Raw genomic sequence first — 23,410 nt, 5'->3', positions numbered from 1 at the left:
GCCACCAAATTCGATACGACTCTTTATAGACCTATCTCCACAGGATACTATCGCCGACCGTAGATGGGACTCGTTGCGATTCTCTCGCGTTTGGAGATGGCGCCTTAGGCCCATTGGCCACGGATAAAAAGAGCTCTAGACGACATGACACTATGAAACTGCGCATGGGTATTGGGTATATAGGTAAATCTGCTTTACGAAATCCTTCACTCTTGACATAAGTTGTACATTAAATAAATATATTTCATTTTAAACTGCTCTAGCTTGCGTTCGCGACTTCGTCCGCGTGGACTACCCACTCTAATTTCAAATCCCTATTTAAAATTTAAAATTCAATCTCTAAAGGGGTAAAAAAAACCCTTTAGAGATTGAATTTTCAATAATCATCTCTTAGCGGATATCTACGTCATAATAGCTATCTGCATACCAAATTTCAGTCCGATCCGTCTAGTAGTTTGAGCTGTGAGTTGATAGATATCAGTCAGTCAGTCAGCCTTTAGTCTTTAGTTTCCGCGCTACAGACTTTCCTGTAGCGCGGGAAACTAAAGGTTGACTGATAAACCAATAGCGCGATGGAACAGATACGCCCGCCCGTGGGCCGCAACGCATCATTTCGTGGCTCCCGATATATCACCCACTGCGCACGATGAAGATCAGATCCTTTTTAACCAAGGCTTACTTAATTGCATTATCCTAAATTGTATTTGGGGTTCCAGGTGTATCGAAGCTGTGGCATGTCCTATATTCACTCGTGTGGTATACACTGTACAATTATCTTCTATTGAAGAATAAGCTGATTTTGTAATATTTTGTGTGTAGAAAAAGCAACAGAATATGAAGACTGGGCACAACCCGCGCAGCGGTGGCGGGAGCTGCTCCTGTACCACCTGTGTCTATAAAAGTGAATCTGATCATCCACCTTTACGGAGAGTTATTGATCTAGGGTCGCGGATAGATCGTCTTTATTATGGAAAGTACATTCCGCTCAGAGAGCGCAAGCTTCTTGAAAGACTAGTACGAACCAGAGCAGTTTACGATGATATTAGAGCGCAGTTAGTTTCTGACAGTACCCTCAGTTTTAGTACGAAAGGAGATTACAATCCAAGAAAGAAAGTGTCCGTAAGAGAGCTAGATGATACAGAAAAAAGTAGCGGAGCTGTGTTTGAATTAGTGAATATGGTGGACAGAGGTGCAATGGGATCGAAGGAGCTGAATGAATGTTGTAGCTGCTGTAGTTGCTCTTCTAAAATAAAAATTCACGAACACAAACACAGACAGCATGGAACTTATGCCGGTGCGGAGGAATATCTCGCAAGACAAAGAAGATTAAGAGATAGCTATCGAAGGAAAAAAGGAATGCCATTTAAGACAAAACACATCAGATCCGATCCATGTACTTGCACTTTTAAACTGATTAAAAAACAATCAAAAGCTATTTATAAAAAAATGCACCAGAGACCTCCTGTATCACTTTTTGAGTTACAGCCTGATGAAGAAATAAACCAAAAACGTAAACGAATTGGTGATATTGTACGTACGTCGTATCAAAACTTAATGGACTCAAAAACACGTATGAAAGAAAAAATATCAGAAGGAATTTCTAAATTCAAAGAATCGCAAACACGAATTCAAGAAAAAATAGAACTTCAGACAAAATTGTCGATGGAGAAATTCAATCAGGCAAAGAATAAATTAGCATCCAAAGTAAGAACTGGTGCTCAAAAAATAAAACAAATAAATAGTAATACTGAATGGCAATTTGACCCTGAAAATGAACTTGTTTCTCAAGTTGAAAAAGATTCTATTAGTAAAGTTAAGGAAGAACTAAGAAGAAAACAAATTTTGAAAGATTGGGAATGTGAGCCCGAATGTATCGAAGAAATTTGCGTTCCTGAAGAATGTTTCATAAAATTAAAGCAAACAAAATTAAATCGGAAAAATTTCCACCACCAAGGTATGAGTTATAATGTTAAGACACAAGAGCGAAAAGCCGGAGAATCATTGCGTCTATCTAATTATAAAATTCAAGCCCGAAAATTTGCCAAAGCTAAAACTGTTGAAACAGACAAGCCTGTTTTGCGAGCGCAACAAACGCAGGGAATCAAGGGATCACGTGTAGGTTTGAACCCTAAAACCCTAAGCAAGAGACAAAAAGTAGGAGTAACTAATGTGGCTAGTAAAAAAGGAATTAAAACCAGTGTACTAAAAATAATACCAGTCAAAACAACACCAGAAAAAATAAGTGTCAAAAACATGAAAGCAAGCTATCCTGTCAAGAAAGCTAAATTAGAAAATAGTTCTTTGGAAAGAAAGTCAAGTCAAGGTCAAGCGGCCCGTATCGGATCCTCTTTTAGTTTTAATATTGAATTTTATAAAGATAAACCAGGTCAAAGAATACCAGTACAGTCCTATAGAGATACGAAGCATCATCCAGGTATCGACTATAAATATGAAAATCCTGTAAAGGATAAAAAAACTAAAAAAAAACATTTCCGCCAACGGGGTTCACAAATAGAATTTCAAAAATCATTGAAAGATACTCAAGCTGGTGGGCATGCTTTAAAGCGCTGTTTTTGTACATTGAAATTAAGAGCTAAAGCAAATAAATCGAAAATCAGGCACCCAGTTACTAAAAATGTTTTGACTACTGAAAAATCTACGCTAACTTTAAACTCTGCCACAGCATTTATATTAAATGAAGTCCAAACAAACACTGATAATAAACGAAAGGAGGGCAAAAAAATGCGTACAAAATCAAACCTTCTTCCCTATGAATGTGAACCTGGTGTGTGTTTACCAGGCCAGTGTGATCCTTATCAATGTATGAATTTAATCAATATACGAGAGGCTAAAAGCAGGAACTCAAGTACTCAAGCACGAAAAACAAAATCTACCGCCAGTTTTACGTCAAGATCTTACAAACCCGCAAAAGCAAAAAAAAGCAAATCAAAGGCTATCGGTTATCGAGGTAAAGCTTCTAAACAGGTAGTTGCAAAACAACGGATCAGACGAGGAAACGCAATCAGAAATTCTCATAGACAGGCAGTGCGTATTGGATCATCATTTAGTTTTAATGTAAAATTTTATACAGACAGTCCTTATTACGAAAAATCAATAAGACCACCACCAGCATCGGAAATAAAAAGCTTGTCAATAAAACCGAAACAGAAAGAATATCGAAAAGTGAAGCTAAGAAACCGTGGATATCAAGGAAATTTAGGAAATGCACATAGAAATACCCCAACGCGGATGATTAAGAAAGAGCGTGCACGCATTGGTACTCCTCTTAGAAGATGTTTTTGTACACTAGCATTACAAAAAAAAGATATTATGAAAAATGTTAGCAAGAAAACCTTAACAACAAGTTCAGAAACTTTGGAGCCAAAACAAATGGATACTGCAAACAAGGGCACGAAAACTAAATTAAAATATTCTAAAACATTAGAACCTTATGAATGCGAACCATATACATGTATTCCTGGAGCTTGCGATCGTTATGCCTGTTTAGAACGAATAAATATGCGAAAAAAACGTCAAAAAGAAGTTGATTGGAATACAGATCGCCATAAAACACTGTTAGAACCTTATGAATGCGAACCATTTACGTGTATTCCTGGAGAATGTGACCCTTATGTATGTTTAGAAAGAATAAATAAACGTAATAAACGTCTTAAAGAAGTTGGGTTGACCACAGGTTGGTCAAAAACAAGATCAAGCTCTAGTGGCAATACATACCCAGTAAAAAAATTGAAGACTGCACAAGTTCAATATAAACCGAGGCACAAAGAACGGAAGGTATTAGCCAAAACTCAAAAGCCGAAGAAACACGCTGAGATTAATAGTAAAATGAATGATGTAACTAAATATAATTCTAGTGCTAAATCACGACAAGCTGTTAAAATAGGTTCGACTTTCAGTTTCGATATAGAATTTCATAAAAGCATGTCACCTACTCAAGAAATTAAACAAGTGTATCCTACAGAAAAAAAAAATCAAAGCCGATACTTGTAAACGATCAATGAATAAGGGAATTAAAATGAATAATTTAAATGTTGCTCAAGTGGAAACACAAGTTCAAGAGTCAAAGAAAAGTGATAAGGGTTCCGTAGTAGGTCCTCTATTAAAAAGATGTTTCTGTACATTAAACCTACAGAAAAAGTGGAAACAGCAATATTCTAAGAAGCAAATCTCTTCAAGCGGAAGACTGCTTTTTCAACCTCAGAGAGTTTTTATGGTGAACAGGGCAATGGTTAGATATACACAAGATGTTCCACATAACAAATATAAAATACGCCATTGTAATAGTTTTAACAGAAATTTTAACAAACATCAACTCAATAATACTTTGTTGGCCGTACAACTTAAAGAAAACATAAATGATTACAAAACAAATAATACATGGGCACCGCTACAAGTAAAGTCGGATGTTCATGCGGAAAAGCAAATGTTTAAAATGTCACAACAATGTACAGAAACTTATAGAATTTATTCCCAACAGTGTGTCAAGCCAATGGAAAAATTTGTCGAGGGCGTTGTTGATACAAGAGGTTTAGCCAAGAACTTCTCATTGTCTTCACATGTACATGAAACCCGTCTTACTAGTCTAACCCGTTACTTTCGACGATCTTTTTGCACAATGAATTTAAAAGTAGAACTTAGAGGAAACAATAAAGAACACAAATATAGTGAATCTGTCCAAAGGAAGAAACTAAAACTTTTGCCATACGAGTGTGAACCTGGGGTTTGTACTCCAGGCGAATGTAATCCATATGAATGTCAAAAAGTAATCGCGGAAAGATTGATAAAAAGTTCTGCAAAAAAATCTGGTACAAGGTACTCATCCCATTCAATTAGTGACTCCACTAATCAAACTTTGTCTATATCCAAGGAACATAAACAGCAGACATTGATGAAAAAATCAGAAAGTCCCCAAGTTTTAAGAGAAAACTCCTTAGTTTGTAAAAAAATGGCCAAGAATAATCAAAAACAGGCTGTTCGTTTAGGGTCTAGTTTCAGTTTCCACATTGAATTCTCAAAGAATTTATTTACTACGCATAAAAATGAAATTTCACCGAAATTCTCTTCGGACACAAATTTAGCAAAACGTGTAAAACAGTCTTCTAAATGTAAAGGCACAGGTAAAATGAAAAGAAACCCCGATACGCAGTTACAATCTTCGGTAAAAACCAGTAACAGAGAATCTTTGACCAAGCCATGTATAAAACGATGTTTTTGCACCTTAAAATTACAAAAGAAAGGAAGATTGCATAAAGAAAAATTGGAAAAGCAGCTACCCGTGATACCATCTAGCGAATTGAGTAAAAAAAAGACAATGAGTAGAGGACAGAATACGAAAAAGGTAAAGCCTTTAAAATTAACACACTCACTAAAACCGTATGAGTGTGAGCCTAATGTATGTATTCCTGGGCAATGTAATCCATACCAGTGTTTAGAAAAAATCAAAAAGAGAAGTTATCAAAAAGAAGAAGTTGGAATAAACACAATAATCCACGAGGCAAAGTCAATATCGAGTATGAACACAGATAAGCAAAAAAATAATATTCACAGAAGTCGTGCGGTAGGTGTGAAACCCAAAAATGTAACGAATTCAGTGAAAGATGGAAAAAACTATTCCAAGTTTAGCTATTCAAAACCATTACGCGAAGCAGTTCGCGTAGGCTCAAATTTCAGCTTCAACATTGAATTTTTTAAAGATGGACCATCGCACCCACATCACATGCACACCTATGTTAGAAAAGAGCCAAAAGAAAAGAAAAATTCAAAAAAACTATCACCTAATTTAAAAAAACATACAGATACTTATACTCAAGATAAAAGAAATTTGCGAAACAAACAATCACAGTTTGGAAATATTGCCCAGCATGCTTCTACGTTGACAAATTCTTTTATAAAGCGTTGTTTTTGCACAGCCCAATTATATAAGTCTAAAAATACAAATGAAGCATTTAAACCAGAAAGAAATAGAAATTCACCTTCATTCGTAAAAAGGTGTTTTTGCGTTTTGAAAAAACTGAAACCAACATTGAACAACACTTTGACAAATGTAAAGCCTAAAGAAACCCAAGACAAAAAGATAAATACTCGTAAAATAAAAGACAAACCAAAATTAGAGCTATATGAATGTAAGCCAGGTATATGTGTACCTGGTGAATGTGATCCACATATATGTGAAAAAATTATGAGAAAATATAAAAATGAGAATTCAAAAGCAACTGCTGTTGACACTCTTAAAACTCAATCTATTTCTACTGGTAGTGTAAATACTGACAAGAAAAATGTTAAAATATTAATGAAACGTAAAGATAATCAGAACATTTCGCATCGCAGAATAAAGGGCCATAAAATAGAAACAACAACAAGCATTAAAAAGCCAAATGCAGCTTCGTGGAGCCCAGATAGAAATGTTGTACGAATCGGATCGAAATTTAGCTTTGATATTGAATTTTTCAAGGACCATCCATTGGCAATAAATAATTTTAACCAAAAATCTGAAACTCACCAAGCGAAATCAGTGAAAGATACCGATAAAAAGAAAAGAGTAAAAATACGTTCGACGAAAACATTTTCCCCTTCGTATATTTCCCAATCATCACAGGTACACAAAAAAAAAGTAAAAGATCGTGGCAATGGTATAAATAATCTTATAAAACGATGTTTTTGCACATTGAAACTAAACGAGAATAATAACTACAACCACAAAAGCAAAAGGAAAGAAATTGATGATGATCCGATTTTCAAACACACCAGTACAAAAAGTGTGATGACTGTAGAAAAAAAGAACTTGCTCATAAATGCATTACTGCCCTATGAATGTGAGCCTAATACTTGTATACCATATCAATGTGATCCGTATGAATGTGATAGTCTAATTAAGTTACGACATAAAAATGTACTTAATCGAGAATTTGGTGTATCAACTTCATCTCCCAATAAAGTATCTGCGTATAGTGTAACGGGCCCTAAAAAACTTAAAACAAAAAGCCAATCTATACAGAGTAAAAAATTATATCAACGTGTTAAACAAACTCCACATAATGTAAATCCTGATATAGACTCTAAAAAAGGTAAGCCAAAAAGCCAGTCTAAAACAACTAAAACATTAAATCGACATGTAAAACAAATTCCTCATATATATCACGATATAGGTAAAGTCGAACAATCTAAACAATCAGTAAGAATCGGTTCTACTGTTAGTTTTAATATTGAATTTTTCAAAGATAAACATCATGATAGATTTGAATTGCAAAAACATCCTAAAAAGGATCATTATCATAATGATCATCGTGATGATCGATCAAAAAACCATGTAAGAAGTAAAATAAAAAATTATGCGAATCAAATGAACTATGGTGCTAAAATAAACACAAATCAAACGCAGTTTAATAAAAAAATTATGAATGCAAACGAAACTCAGTTCGTGAGTCCGATAATGAGAACACAATCAACAATGACAGGGTTTCTACCAAACGATAGGTGTTTTTGTACTTTGTCCCTGAATAAATCTAAAACAAAACCACCTTTACCCGTAAAAACAATACATGCAAGTACTGCAACTGATGTACACAAAATAATTATACACCCAGTGTCAAACTTGTTACCTTATGAATGTGCACCAAACGTTTGCGTACCTGGTGAATGTAATCCTGTCTTATGTTTGGAAAAAATTAAAAAAAGGCATAAGAAACTTGGAACAATAATGATAGAATCACAGAAAAACACATTTGGAACAACAATGGAAGACTTACAGAAGAAAAATGTTGCCACTATAATAAAGAAAGGAAAGGATGCCAAAAATAATAAGATTTCATCTAAACAGTTACACCAAATAAAGAGTAAAGAAATACACGAACATAAAACTGGTAACAATAACAATAGACAAGCCGTTCGTATAAGTTCAAATTTTAACTTTGATATAGAGTTTACTAAAACAAATAATCCTAATTATAAAAGTGTATCTGAATTGCCTAAACCACACAAAACTAAGCATCAGTTCAAAAATAAAGCAGCGAACAGTAATTTTAAGGAAAATAAACTCTGGAGCCGAGCGTTACAATCATCATCTCCAAAAAACGTATCGCGTGGCTCTTCTATGGGTATTTTTTTGAAAAGATGTTTTTGTACTTTAAAGCTGCAAAAAACGCAGTTAAATAAAATTCCTATAGCAGTAGATAAACAGATAGATGAGTCTAAAGAGCGATACATATCCAATGAAAACAAAAGTACCGCTACAAGGAAATTACCCATGGAAACATACGATCTGAGTCCATTTGAATGTGAACCATTTTTTTGCGTGCCAGGTGAGATTGATCCACATGAATGGGCAAAAAGGATAGAAATGAGAGACAGGAAACATAATACGCAATATACTGATACTCAATCTAACACTATATCTCACAAAACGGTTGGTATAAAACAACGTATTAATATGAAATCCCAAAGATCTCAAGCAAGTATTATTGAAAAAAATGCAGTGGTTCCTATATATAATATCAACCGACCAGAAATTGTTGAAATACCTAGGTTTACTAATATTTTTAACAAACAAGCTGTTAGAATTGGATCTAATTTTAGCTTTAATATTGAATTTTGTAAAGAAAATTTACCACTATCAAGTGACAACCTGAAATATTTAGAACATGGTTATAATAAAAAAAATAAAGAACATAAAAAAATAAAAGTAAAAGATCATAAAAATATTTATCATCATGAACAAAAAAATACTAATACAATACGGTTACAAAGTAGTGCATCTAAATATGGTAAAACCAAAACAAAAAACAAACCTGAAGATGCAGAAAATATTTTGAAGAGATGTTTTTGTACTTTGAAACTTCAAAGTAAGTCGTCTTCCGAGAAGAAGAAGCAAAATATGCAATCTATGATTCAATTTCCTCAAAATTTCGAAGTAAGAAGAGTAGCTGTACAGCATAATCCTAAAATTTTATCAAAAGATAAACATACTGGAGTAAAATCAGTAGCTACGAAAATGAATGAAAAATATTTGAAAAAAAATAGACATTTAAATGCACCATGTAATATTTCCTTCTGTCAAAACGGTGAAACTTTTTCACCTGAAGACATGAAAACTATTCTACCATATAGACCTGAAAAATTTAATAAAACAGTTAGTAGAACAGTATTTCCTCTAGAAAATAAATATAATAAACTAAAAGAATCAACGCTAACAAATTATAGTAAAAGACTAACTCGAAAAAAAAGTGAAAAATATTTACAGAACAAACAACCTATAATTCAGACAAAAGGCCCGCCCAATAAAAGTTTTCTTGAAATTAAAACTTTTATCAGATGGTGTGCGAGAATATTTCATCCAAAGTCTTGCTTGATGCAATTAAATCTTCCAAGAGTGAACGCCAAGCAATACCAAATCAATTGGTACTTAATATTAAACCGAAAAAATGTAGCCAAACATGTCCTTGCAACCTGATTTATCAAAGTGGTGATACTGAACAATGGCCTCCTAGGATATCTGTTAATGTAAATAATAAAAAATTGACAAAATCAAAACTGTTAAACAAGAAATCAAACACTAAAAAGCAGGTTATGAGTAAACACAAACATAAAGACATGCAATGTTCTTGTTTAGTAAAATTATTACATAAGAAACAAAATACTAAACCTACGGCATTAAATATTAATAAAAATAAAAAGAATAAAAAAGAAAAAAATAGGAAGAACAAAGATAGTTCGTCTCCTATAAGAGTACGTTTTTTGGATACTACGATGACTAAAAGTGATAAAACGAATGTTAAAAGTCTTCAAAACTCTAAGCACAACCGATTTTCATCAGGTACAAAATCTGATCGGCTAATCAAATCATCTAATTACTGTCGCCCTTGTCGGACCAAAATTACTAAAGAAGAATTTCATAAAGCAGCAGGAGACCAACTCTTCAATCAAAAAATTCTGAACAAAATAAGGTCACCCTGTTGCAGTGCAGAAAAAATAATGAGCAAAATAAGAGACAAGATGCGCTGCGCTATGAATGCAGAGAAGCCATTATTCGAAATGCAAGTTGATGCAGGAACCTACGAAATATTAAATAGAAATGAAGTTATTCATAATGTTCCCAAATTAAAGACAAAATGTAAGCCAGTAATTGAAGTAAAAATGGATCCAAATATGCGTAAAATTTTAAATAAACGTGCAGTTATTGATGATATTATCAAATCAAATACAAAAAGTAAGGAAAATAGAATACGTTCAATCATGAAAATTATGATAAGTCAAGAAAAAATCTGTCCTTGGCGTCGTGGCCGAATGACGGACAAAGACCCAAAAATTCGTAAGCTTACAGGAAAGCCATGCATATGTGGCAGCTCAGTTTGTGCTAAAAAGGTAAAAAATATGAAAACACCAATTACACGTCACAAATGGAAAACCTGTGTCTGCGGAAGTCCAGTATGTGATAGCGAATCTGCAAAGATAAAAGCTTTGTCTGCTTATGTTGAAAATAAATGCCTTTGTGAAAAGGAGATGGCAAAACTCAAAGCAAAAAAGTTAGAAAAAGAAAAAGAAGAACGTGCGATCCGTTTAAAATTATATGAGAAGAGTGATAAGATAAGAAGGAAAAAACGTAAAAAAGAAGAGAAGAGGATGGAAAAGAAAATTGACAAGAAAGCTCCTGATGGAGTTTTATTCGCCGAATCAGTATTAGATGTAGGAAAACTGGGGATAACAGCTACAGCTAACTTATTATGTAATATCGCCAGATGTGCACGAGATCCCAAACATGCTATTCAGACACTTCGAATTTTAGAAGAGAATCCAAAGCTCGTACCTAAATTTCTCAAGTCGACGTACCACGATACCGGTTTAACCGCGACACTAAGAAGAATAAGGTTAAGATGCTTAGCCATGAAGGGTCTAACGAAAATAAGACGTAAATTAGGAAGTTATCCGGTGGCAAACTATTTAGTGCACATTGCTAGCAATGATCCAAAGCGGAGGTTACTGAAAAAAAAGAAAATGAGACCAAAGCCAAAGCGTGAACGTGAACGTTTTGACTTCAACTGCAGTCTTTATATGGGATCTTTGAGAAAGAAGCCTTTTCTATCAGTTTACGAAAGATGCCCGTGGTTTTACCAACACTTTCTGTCTCTAGTCTACGCCTGGAAGCAGTTTCTAGATATTTGTTTGTTCTTACTGGCGGCAATTGTGTGGAGTCCTTGTATATTATGTATGGAAATATGCCGAGCTTGTATGTGTTGCTTTTTCTGCACTGGATGAACGTTGTATTCTTGAGAATAAAATTTTACGTTGTAAATTACGCTTTAATTCACGAGCTAAAAAGGGTTCTGATTTAGACAAGCTCCGTAGAGGTAGTTCAATGACCGAAATCATTATTTCGGGGGTAGACTCAGAGCAGTATGGGGATAATGCATAAGCCCGGTTAATACGATAATAATCAACCACTAGCCAGTGCCTTGCACTTTGAGTATATATATTACAAGCATTTATAAAAAATCTAAAAATCTAGACTCATCTAAAAATCTGTCAGTGAGTTTTTCCTTTTATATAAAAGAAAAACTGACTGACACATTCATAGGTACAGCTCGAATCACTGTATCTATAAACTTGAGATTTTGCTAGTAATAGTATATGAATAGTAAGTTAGTAAAGTACGCGTCCGAAAGTAATGTCCATCAACCTTTATTAGAAGGAGATAGCAAATTTGTAGAGCACTGTCTCTGTCGCTGAGACCGACAAAACGTCAAATAGGTATGTGTGACTGAGACAACGCTCTACAAAGCCGAAATGTCATTCTAAAGGCCGATGTACATTACTTTCGGCCGCGTACTGTACCTACTTACGCTTACTCGGGCAATTCAAATTCCGCAATTCAAGGCAATTTAGGCAATTATGAAGTCACGACAACATGAAGCAATTTACTGCAATTACCCAGCAATACCTGAAAATTTCAGCTATGTTATGCGAAATAATTGCTCTAGATTGCTCCACTCCAGCACACGAGTAGATAATATATAGACCAGAGGGGAAGCTTCATACTAGCGGCTGGCTGTAGGATCACTGACTCTAGCGCAGCTCACGCACACCACAACGTGTAACGGACGCTCCGTTTGCCGCCTAACTGGGCGCACGGAGCGTCCGTGGCACGTCGTGGTGTGCGTGAGCTACTGTGAAGCTTCCCCTCTGGTCTATAATATCTACTCGTGTGACTCCAGATTGATCCATAAGTGTTGCCGAGCAACAATTGTTTAAAAAATTGACAATGTAAGCGCATCATTAGGTAGAGTATAGGTAGGTTTTGAGAAATTCCAACGGGATTTTTAAAAAACCAAAGTCCATGCGAATGTAAGTCGCGGGAATAAGCTAGTATCTCTAAATATATAAATGTAAAAGGTGACTGACTGACTGATCTATCAACGCACAGCTCAAACTACGGGACGGATCGGACTCTATTATGACGTACGAATCCGCTAAGAAAGGATTTTTGCAAGTTCTTGTAGGTATAATTGAATAAAAATCCAAATTATTGGTCATCATCCAATGAACTTAAATATTCAACGCACTATTTTATAAATTAGAATGAGAGGCAGCTAGTTTGAAGTGCGAAAACAAAAGAGAAACCATATCGACCAAACCCTCAAAAGTGAGAGGGTGGCACCCTCTTTATGACTCAGAGGGGAGGACCCTTGCACGTACCGCTTGTACCCTCAGTACGCGGTACCGCATGCACTCAATATTGATCTGGGCTTTTGGACCCGAATAATATTGTGTTTTTGACCTATCGGCCCATCTTTCTTTTTGAAGGTTAGCTTTTTCTCCTCAAATCATCTTTTTTGCATCAAATTTAAGGATTTTTTTCCTGTTATGCATAAATATTATACCACTACAACATCCTTAAACATAGTATCAGTACCCTTATTATAAATGCGAAAGTGTGTTGGTTTGTTAGTTTGTCCTTCAATCACGTCGCAACGGTGCTACGGATTGACGTGATTTTTTGCATGGGTATAGATATAGACCTGGAGAGTGACATAGTCTACTGTTTATCCCGAAAAATCAAAGAGTTCCCACGGGATTTTTACAAAACCTAAGTCCACGCGGACGAAGTCGCGCTAGTAATTCTATATTATATCAATATTCTACCTAATATCTTCATCCGCGTAGATATCTTTTTAAAAATCTCGTCGAGTCGGAACTCTTTGATTTTCTGAAGGAAGAAGAAGCTGAAATAAGTTTCGCAGAAAACATATCTATATCTACAATGGATGTATTATGAGTTATGACTTATGAGATGATTTAGGTACAATTAATTAAGGTTAATTAATTAGGTATTTATAATATGTATTTTATATTCTTATTATATGGTTTAGTTTATTTAGTTATTGGTATTTAGGTTTATTATACACCACCTCCCATTGTCCATTTGTTCGTTTTCTCGGTTGTCTGGAAGAGATCGCTATTTAGCCATAAGACCGCCTTTTTGTACCAACTTTTTAAGATTTCTTTTTGTAACCTGTCATTTGTGTTTTGTGATGCAATAAAGTATATACATTACATACATACATTAATTCGGTAACATTGCATTTTTCGAAGAGATCACGAGTAACAAACCAAAGTTTTTATCCAGTTAAGTTTTTGACGATCTTACTCGTCAAGTCGAAGTTACAGTGTACCTTCAATAACCGGTACAGTCAATTTAAGAATTTATAGTTTCCTGGAGTCTGGTGGTGGTCATGGCTGGTTAGCAGTTAGCAGTTACCTACCGGCTAAGCAACGCTATTAAGGCTGAGATCTATAGAGCGCACTTTGACTTTGCTCAGACTTAAGATTGAGTTAAAACGAGACAGATTTATATGAGAGATATGTAGCTCTGTTTCGTTTTAACTCTATCTTAAGTCTTAGCTAAGTCAGAGTGCGCTCTATAGATCTCACCTTAAGTGATTTAGCGTTGTCTGAGCAAAGTCAAAGTCTATAGAACTTACGGTACCTATACTTTGATTTTGCTCAATCTTAGAATAATAAAAACCGGCCAAGTGCGAGTCAGACTCGTGCACGAAAGGTTCCGTACCATTATTCATAAAAACGGCAAAATGTATCATCATGTCTGTTGTATTGGAGCCCCCCTTAAATATATGTTTTAGTCTGTTTTTAGTATTTGTTGTTATAGCGGCAACAGCCATACATCATCTGTGAAAATTTCAACTGTCTAGCTATCACGATTCATGAGATATAGCCTGGTGACAGACAGACAGACGGACGGATAGCAGAGTCTTAGTAATATGGTCCTGTTTTACCCTTTGGGCACGGAACCCTAAAAATGAAACAGCATTATAGCAAGAGACATAACTCTGTCTTAAGTCTAAGCAAAGTCAAAGTATATTACGCGACAGGTCGAGATGGCAATCGGGGTATGAGGCGAAGGGACGCCCCGCACACCCTCACGTCACCCGTGCTATCTCGCACCTGTGGCTGTGCGGGTGTGCAGGGCGTCCCCACCCCGATTTCCATCTCGACTCATCTTCACTTACCTTACCATCAGGTGCAATCGCAGTCAAGTACTAACTTGTCTTGAGACCTAGACACTTGACCATCATCCCGCTATTACCCACTAACCTTCCCTAACGATGCCATAACGAAGCTTTTTCTTTACAGATTTCTCCGGTGACACTGAAGTTTAGACCTTGAAGAGTTCTAATTCAAGGTATGTTATTTTAATTTTCAGCTTAGATAACTACTGAATTCGACGTAATTCAAAAAGAAGCCGACCCCGGCATGTAAGGTAACTCAGTACCAAATGTTGTAAAAACATTTAAACCCATGAGTCTTTAAAAATCCCGTGGGATCACCACGATTTAGGAATGCAATTCCTTACAGCATCAGGGTTGAGGAGTTGGTTCCTCGAGTTCAAAAAGTCTTTACTTTTAGGTTTAATCGGCATAGATTAAATCGGTTGAGGCATTGGATTCAGATATGATGGCAAGATCAAAAACGACAAAGCGCGCCCCAAATAAAGAACGTCCTCCTTTTTTGAAAAGGTTGAGATATGATTACCTTCCTAAAGATCAAGTCTAAAAAGTCCCCCGGGAGATGATACAAAATGCCCCAATTCAGCCTCCCCCGCAGTTGACAAGGTGCTGTCGGTTATTCAAACGAATCACGTCAAAAGAACTCTCGCAAACTTCGTCAGAGGGGAAATGGTATAAAGGAGGGTGTCAGACGGAACTTCTAGCAATATTTTTATCATAAAATTTTATTAAGTAGATATATTAATAAAATTAAGTAATCAGAATCTAAATATTACACTTAGCCATTGGGGCCGATTTTTTGTACGCAATCTCTAAACTAAATTAGCAGGCCTAAATCTAGTGCTATCCTTTTTTGCAAGCAACATTATGAAAGGGAGAGCAATAGATTTAGACGTGTCATTTTAGTTTAGTTTAAAGATTGTGTACAAGAGAATTAGCCGCAATAGCTAACTGTAATATATATTTTTTACTTTTTAGTCCGTCTTAAAAAGTGGTATTTAAAAAAATTACTTGAACAATTATTCTTTATAGGTATTACAACTTTGATAGTTGATCTTCTACTTCTAGTATTATTATCATGTCAAGTGCCTTGTCCTGTGTTTCTTGCCTATCTAAAATATACCTTAAAATTTATTTAGTAATAAAATAGTAGTGTTTCCTGCCAAGTATAACTTGAATACCTTCAAGGCAAGAGTGAATAGGTAACTTCTAGGCAAGCGCGCTCCAACCTATATAGACCTCATCATTGCTCTGTCTATCAGGCATGATTGTCGTCATCCGCAAGCCTATCTCTCAGTAAATAAAAATACTGTATAAAACATTAACTGTAAAACTCAATTACTATCCCGTCATCTCATACTCATTTACGTAAACATGAACTGTTTTGAATAAAGCGTCACATCAGTGGAGTCTGCTACATGTCCACCCCCTACTATCCTTTATTTCGAAATCGCATTTGAATAATTTCCGCGGGGAATATTAATGCTGGCTTGATCCTTATTAAAATTGAATCTGGAATGGTCTGGAAGGTTGATTAGTGACACTTCGCCGATTCGCTGATTAATGGATTGTACTCGGTGAAAATTCATATTCATAGTCTTGTCGAAACGGATGAATCGTCGTAGTTCTTTGGCTTCAATTTTTTTAACAACGATGTTATTTCTTTTTGTGTCTAGCTTGAGTATCTGTGTTCTTGTGTTTTATTGTGAAAGTGAAGTGTCGATGCTTAAAATTATATTCTTTGTTATAAAATAAACTATTTTGTTACTTACTTAAATGGTAGTTTTGTAAAATATTGCACTCATTGAATTACAGTTTTTTGTTGAAGAGTCCTGCATCTGCATCTTCAAATTTCTTTCCAGATTTTCACCAAATTAAAATGACACCAATTCATGCTTTAATATGTTTAAAACATATTATTGTTATTTGTTTAACTTTTATTAGTAAATCAAGATAGAGTTCTATCTACGTTCTAGAGTCCATCAAATTGAGTAGGCATGTACCTATTTCCAATAATATACATACATATTCGTGTATATTAATTACATTCAAACTAAATTACACCCAAGAGGGCTTTGATATGGGAACTTTGCTATCTAATTATTATTATTGTTGTTAGTTTACCCACTAGAATGTCTTACTTTACAAATATCGCGTAGGGAATTCAAGGTAAATAGACGTTAATAACAAAGTTTTGAACATACCCTATTTCAGAGTAACGAAATATTATTTTCTCTTGTTTGTCTTGCAAGTTTGATCGTTTTAATTTGGCTTATGACAAACAGAAAAAGCAGACTCTTTCTGTTGCGTAACTTTGTCCACATCTGACTCTACGTGTAGAGACTGTATTAGGTTTCCAATAGGGTCTATTTAACACTACCCACCAAGTTCCTTTTCTACCAAAATTTTTATAGTTTGGCCAGACGATCTGGAGTTGAGACTGCGTACTGGTAAGCGGAATGTAGAACGATCTCCAACCTTAAAGTATAGGTGGATGAAGAAGGCAAAGGACAGTGTATGATGACGTGCTGTCTAAAAGGTCTATGCCGAGATGAGGTTGATGGGCGAATGGATGAAAATCTTTATCACAGTTTGACTTCTGTATGCGTTAATAAAGGTGGCAAATATAAAACTCATTGAACAAGCGTTTAGCAAATAGTCATATAAAAAAAATATTTAAAGAATGTACAGTACGCGGCAGAAATTAATGTACATCGGCCTTTAGAATGACATTTCGGCTTTGTAGAGCGTTGTCTCTGTCACTCATACTTATATGACGTTTTCTCGGTCTCAACGACAGGGATAACGCTCTACAAATATGCTTTATAAAGTCAATGTTCATTACTTTCGGCCGAGTACTGTACGAGTATTTTAAACCCCGTTTTAAATATCTTTTCCCACTAGTCTGCATTACAGATACAACGACAAGTTACAACGATATAACACCGCCAAGCTTTCCCGCCAAAACAGCAAATATGGCGGACCGAGCGCGAGCGCGTCTTTTTATGACCTCGTGAAAATTATGGCTCTGTACGTACGTTAAACTTTTATATCCCCGGGTTGGATCCACATGGGGTGTTGAAATTATATTATTGCTGTCAGGAATAATATGCACTATGGTAATTTTGCTTTTTATTAGTTACTAGATGATGCCCGCGACTTCGAGCATAAGCTAGTAATGAATAAAAAAATATTGGTAAGTTGTTCAAAGTCGTACTTAACTCAGACTCTCTCTCTCATTGAAATATAAGTACATAACCCTGGTAGTAGCAATGCAAAGTTCCTGGCCCCCAAACTAGGATTCCCTGTAAGTACAACTTTAGATTTACGCTCAAAGTTTGTTTACAAGCATTCAGCTCCATCGATTTTAAGGGTTCCGTACCTCAAAAGGAAAAAACGGAGCCCTTATAGGATCACTTTTTTGACTGTTTATCCGTCTGACTGTCTGTTAAGAAACCTACAGGGTACTTCCCGCAGACTTCCCGTTGACCTAGAATCATGAAATTTGGCAGGCAGGTAGGTATTATAGCAGACATTCGGGGAAAAATCTGAAAACCGTGAATTTGTGGTTATATCACACAAAAAAATTTAAATTGTTGTCATGAACTAATAATTATTATTTTCAACTATCAAAGTAAGATAACTATATCAAGTGGGGTATCATATTGAAAGGGCTTCACCTGTGGATTTTAAAACATATTTTTATTTATTTTTATGCATCATAGTTTTTGATTTATCGTGCAAAATGTCGAAAAAATACGACTGTAGTACGGAACCCGCGGTGCGCGAACCTGACTCGCACTTGGCCGGTTTTTTTAGTGATTCATTCAGAGCTCTTGTGTGCCAACTTTCGCGATTTAAACAAATTGGATTCCGTTGTCGAGTGCAGCACTTTTTTTGTATATTTACCATGCCTTTTGTATTTTTCATTCGATATTAGATTCAGATTTCAGGCTTGAGTAGCTTTTGCATCAATTCTATTGTTAGAATTTTCTCTTTAGTGCACTAAGGGCATTTGTGCACTCATCCTTATTCGATTCGTATTCGTTTTTTTTTAAATATGATTCGTAGTGGCCGTCATATAAAATGTAAGTATACGCTTGTGTACGAATTTGGTTCGTATTCATACGGATCCATCAAAATACGAATCAAGTAAGATGCACAAGCGATGTACGTTTTGAATGACTCTTTCTAAAAAAAATTGATATTTTACGTCTTCAGATAATTATCATCCTCATCATCTCCAGCGCCAGCCTATTACAGATGAGCTCGGGTGTCCACTCAGAATTAAGGCTGGCTAAGTGCCTATTAGCAGATTTCACACACCTTTGAGAACATTATGGAGAACTGCAGGTTTCCTTACGACGTTTTTCTTCACCGTTGCAGCAAGTGATATAATATTTTAATTGTTTATAACGCAAAGTATTAACGCAATAGCTGTGGTAGCCTAGTGGTTAGGACGTCCGCCTTCCAAACGGAGGTCGGGGGTTCGATCCCGGGCCCCTAACTTTTCGGAGTTATGTGCGTTTTAAGTAATTAAAATATCACTTGCTTTAACGGCGAAGGAAAACATCGTGAGGAAACCGGCATGCCTGAGAGTTCTCCATAATGTTCTCAAAGGTGTGTGAAGTCTGCCAATCCGAACTTGGCCAGCGTGGTAGACTATGGCCAAAACCCTTCTCACTCTGAGAGGAGACCCGTGCTCTGTAGTGAGCCGGCGATGGGTTGATCATGATAACGCAAAGTTAGAGGTGCTTCATTGCGATTGAGCCCCTGGCCCATCGAATAGCAGGCCCAAGTTTTAACTTTGCTGCAATTACCTTTACAATATTGCATAATATTGTTGTAAATTGAACATTTTCAAAAGAGTAACCGTCGAGTTTCTTGCTGGTTCTACTCGGTAGGAATGGAATTCCGAACCAGTGGTTATTTGACGATTCAAATTTCAAAAGCACTTTTAAAGTTTATTATTGTTAAAGCTTACATATGTACGAGTAGGTAGGTACATCTTTTTTTTTTAAAGAATATTAGCCATGTTAAATGACTAATATTCCCCTTTCCTCTCCAACTAAGCGATAGGCTTAGTTGGAGAGGAAAGGCTAACTCCTAGCACAGGAGTAGGTACGACAATAGAGCAACGGGCGGGGTTTGAACCGTCGTCGTCGTCGACCTTTCGAATTTCAGTCCACTTCTTTACCGGTTGAGCTATTGAGGCTCAACATCAGTTCAATAGTCCGAAGATTATGCTATAATAGCTATGTAGACTAGCCATTAAGTCTTAGGTAGTAACTAAGACGGTAGAACTGGAGTAATAAAATCGTACGGACACAATAAATGAGCTTTTTCTCACCTAAGTTTCATTTGTTTGGATTCGCTCCCGACATGTTCCCGATTACCTGGACAGCTTTGTAGATAGATGTAGGAGCTCTAGATTTATTGATGCTAATAATTAATGTTATTATTACTATTGTTCGCGACAGGTCGGGATGGCAATTGGGGAGGGAACGCCCCGCACACCCACACAGCCCCCGCGCTAACACGGTGCGGGCAAGCGCGGGTGACGTGATGGTGTGCGGGGCGTACCCCTGCTTCATAACCCGATTGCCATTTCAACCTGTCGCGTACTATATGTCTGTATGAAGTATGAACACTTCAGAAACTAGCGTTTCGAAAATAGTGTTTCCAATAAATTCGCGCGTATTTTGTCAAGACATCGAATTTATTAGCCGGAAAATTTATGACGTACGCTATTATGTTCGCAACATTACGCCCTAGTGCCGTAATGGCCAATAGTAAATGGTGGTAGGAAATAATGAATAGCCCGTCAACGTGGAACGCCAGATCGTGTTGACGTTGAGAGTATGACTAACGATATCGGTTGAGTACACACGTGACTCTGATGGATTGTGAAAGGAATAAAGGATTCCTAATGAATTGTTCTGAATTTAATGAATAAAAAATATTGGTCGTGTTTTTAATATGACTAATCCTTCAATGGTATAAGTTATCAACCCATATCGCCGCCCACTGCTAAGCAAGTTCTCCTCTCTGAATGAGAAAGATCTGGTGGGAGGCTTCGGCCGTTGCTAGTTACCGTCCTACCGGCAAAGCCGTGCCGCCAACCTTGGCGAATTACGGATTGGCAGACTTTACACACATTAATGCCTCTGAATACTACCACCACTAAAGACTAGTATATAAGTACCCGACAGAAAATATTGTACATCGACCTTTGGAAAGAGGTAGAGGTTTCGTAGAGCATTGTCTCTGTCGTTGAGACCGACAAATCGTTACAAAGGTATGAGTGACAGTGACAACGCTCTTCGAAGCCGAAATCCCTTTCTAAAGGTCGATGTATATATATAATAACACAATGGTTCAAACTTAATACAAAATGAACGCAGGTTTTGTAATAACATTCGCAATAAAACCGTAATGGTAGCTATTAAATACAAAAATATCGTTATTTCACACGTGACCGGGAGCAGTTCCACCAATGGAAGTAACGTTTCGTAATTAACGCGTGACCCCTGCTTGTATTCGTTATGATTTTGGTAATAAATTTTGTATAGGGCATAAAGGTTCAAGGACCCGCGGGGCACAGAAATTGGACATTTTTCATTTTCATTTATTGTTTATGGCACCAATTTTGTTAACGTCTTATAACAATAATTTAAAGGTGCAATCTGTATATAATTGCGATCCTACCTAATTGAGATTTTTTGTGGTGTGATAGGATGGCACGGGTTGCGGGAGGGCGACAGACAGTTGGTTGACGTAAAAATCAAGAAATTCAACGTAGTCTGTGTCCAGCAGTCGACGCGTACGGTATGGGTTGAGATGTTACCCATAATTGGGTATTTGCCTCTATGAAAAAAAAATGTATATAAATAATTAAAAAAAAAAAGTGAAATAGAGTGTCTTCCAAAACACGTAAAATCCACGTCCTTTGTTAATTTTAAGAGTAATAACTATTTTAAATTATCGATCAAACTGAAAAAAGATGCCATGCTGAGCCGATATTTCATAGAATCTCGTATACTAAGTAAGCGCGCGTTTTGTAGATAAACAGTTACTGATTTGACTACTTAGTTGTCACCGTATGATTATTTACGTTTCACCCAATGCTACGGATTCCATTGGCTTCAGTTTTAAAAATGCTAACTTCATTAGCATTTACAAAACTAAAAATCGTCTTTGACGATTTTAGGAATCTAGCGGAGAGATCTATATAGCGTAGTTTCTTTGACTTTGCTCAGACTTAAGGCACTATTAAAATGAGAGCGTTATATTATCGACAATCTTAAGTGTAAACAAAGTCGAAGTACGCTCTACAAATCTCAGTTCTGTTCTCGTAGATCTGTCGTCTATATGCAATGTAAATTGATAAAGTCAGATGCTGCAAAATGCCAACAACTACACACTTGAAAGTTGGATTTCCATTTATTAAAGGGGCTTTCACAGGCAGGTAGAGGTTTATACACCTGTAGGTTTAGGTATACAAGAAGTTTAATAGGCTACAAGGGATTTTTAAGAACCTAAATCCACACGGACGATGTCGCGGCCTCTAGTAATGAATATCAAACATTGATCTATTTTAACTAGGGTAAGCAGTGCTTTTATGCCTCTATGATCAGCATGTCACTGCAAGAACCTAACTTCGATCTACTTTTTACACCATACCTTGCTTGGCTTTGTATCCATTTTAGGCAAACTTTAATAACGAGTATTTTAATTGTATAATTAATGGATAAGCATTATGGTCACCTGCTGGGGTTAACTATAATCTCTTTCTTGTAAAACCTTCTTAAGTAACTATATTCTATACAGGTTTAATCAAAGATCAGCGGGAGACTATACTAAGGATTGATTAAATACTAGTTAATAAATAAACGAGACACACTGAGAATAATAATAATTAATATTTATATTCTAGCAATGGAAATAGTTATAGATTTTTTATCACTATGCTATGGTACCTCCTATGGAAATCAATGTGTTTATCACTGAGTTAGGCGATTCTACTTTAGGCTCTCTATTCTGAGTACAATATCATCATCATCATTATCATCAATCGATAGAGGTCCACTGCTGCCACGATCTTGCGCCGCCTGGATCCAGCGGCTCCCAGTGACTTCCTGTGTCGTCATTCCAGCACCTTAGGACCACAAGGTCTATCGATTTTCCAAACTATGTGCCCTGCCCATTGCCACTTTAGCGTCGGTTACTCTAGTTCTCCTACAAATCTCCTCTTTTCTGATTTGATCACGTAGAGAAACTCCAAGCATAGCCAAGTAGAATTTGCTGTATAGATAGTGTTAATTAAGGTACTAAGTATCAATACAGAATATTATACCTATAGCTATAAGACTTAAAATTACACATTATAACAAAACTAGTCACCATAAAGGAAACTAAAAACAAATAGAAAACCTAAGAAACTCACTCCATACTGATATCAGAATCTTGCTGCACATGCAATAAAGGCTAAAATGCAATGGAAATAATATCTAGACTTGCTTTATGTAAAACAGTACGTATACTTATTTCCCTACCTCGTTTAGCACCTAAATCATCATCTTTACGCTTCAAGATACGCGGTGTTAGTACAGCCCTGAATATAAACTGTACTTTATAGAATGAAAAATTCATATAAATATAGTTTTAGTGCAGGGATGTAGCGCAGGGGTGGAGAATTAGATGCAACGCACACTGGTCACACTCCGATATATAGCTATTTTTAGTATGGTTAGAAATTATATATTTTTTGTCACAAATGGGGCTGATCAATGACCATTTTCTCAATGATAATAATCAATGACTTTCTTGAAGAAACTACTGTAACCGTACCAGATACGAGAACATGAAAATGATGC

General features: G+C 36.1%; 5 protein-coding genes across 7 annotated transcripts in view; 4 read left to right on the top strand and 1 right to left on the bottom strand.

Moving 5' to 3' along the window:
- stan (Protocadherin-like wing polarity protein stan) overlaps positions 1–23,410 on the top strand; it is a 219,639-nt gene that overhangs the window by 2,907 nt on the left and 193,322 nt on the right. For all 3 annotated transcript variants that reach the window (XM_034968852.2, XM_069498934.1, XM_069498933.1), the window contains exon 2: positions 14,662–14,710. The gene's annotated coding sequence lies outside the window, so the exon portion shown is untranslated. The remainder of the gene's footprint in view (positions 1–14,661; positions 14,711–23,410) is intronic.
- LOC117982110 (calcyphosin-like protein) overlaps positions 1–23,410 on the bottom strand; it is a 59,968-nt gene that overhangs the window by 24,166 nt on the left and 12,392 nt on the right. The window lies entirely within an intron of this gene.
- On the top strand, positions 643–4,011 carry LOC138402376 (uncharacterized). Its single transcript, XM_069498658.1, has one exon. It carries the CDS (start codon positions 835–837, stop codon positions 4,009–4,011), a length of 3,177 nt encoding a protein of 1,058 aa, XP_069354759.1. The 5' UTR covers positions 643–834.
- On the top strand, positions 7,270–9,466 carry LOC138402375 (uncharacterized). The gene has a single exon (XM_069498657.1). It carries the CDS (start codon positions 7,361–7,363, stop codon positions 9,464–9,466), a length of 2,106 nt encoding a protein of 701 aa, XP_069354758.1. The 5' UTR covers positions 7,270–7,360.
- Positions 9,510–11,299, top strand: LOC138402341 (uncharacterized). The gene has a single exon (XM_069498572.1). The coding sequence runs from the start codon at positions 9,583–9,585 to the stop codon at positions 11,266–11,268; it is 1,686 nt and encodes a 561-aa protein (XP_069354673.1). The 5' UTR covers positions 9,510–9,582; the 3' UTR covers positions 11,269–11,299.

This window comes from Maniola hyperantus, chromosome 5, assembly GCF_902806685.2.
Source record: "Maniola hyperantus chromosome 5, iAphHyp1.2, whole genome shotgun sequence".
In the NCBI taxonomy this organism is placed as follows: Eukaryota; Metazoa; Arthropoda; class Insecta; order Lepidoptera; family Nymphalidae; genus Maniola; species Maniola hyperantus.
The sequence above is the reverse complement of the archived record's forward strand: the minus strand, read 5'-3'. Positions and strand labels throughout refer to the sequence as shown.

Coding starts and splice junctions, on each gene's coding strand:
- LOC138402376 (XM_069498658.1), top strand. CDS start 835: ATGAAGACTGGGCACAACCCGCGCAGCGGTGGCGGGAGCTGCTCCTGT.
- LOC138402375 (XM_069498657.1), top strand. CDS start 7,361: ATGAACTATGGTGCTAAAATAAACACAAATCAAACGCAGTTTAATAAA.
- LOC138402341 (XM_069498572.1), top strand. CDS start 9,583: ATGAGTAAACACAAACATAAAGACATGCAATGTTCTTGTTTAGTAAAA.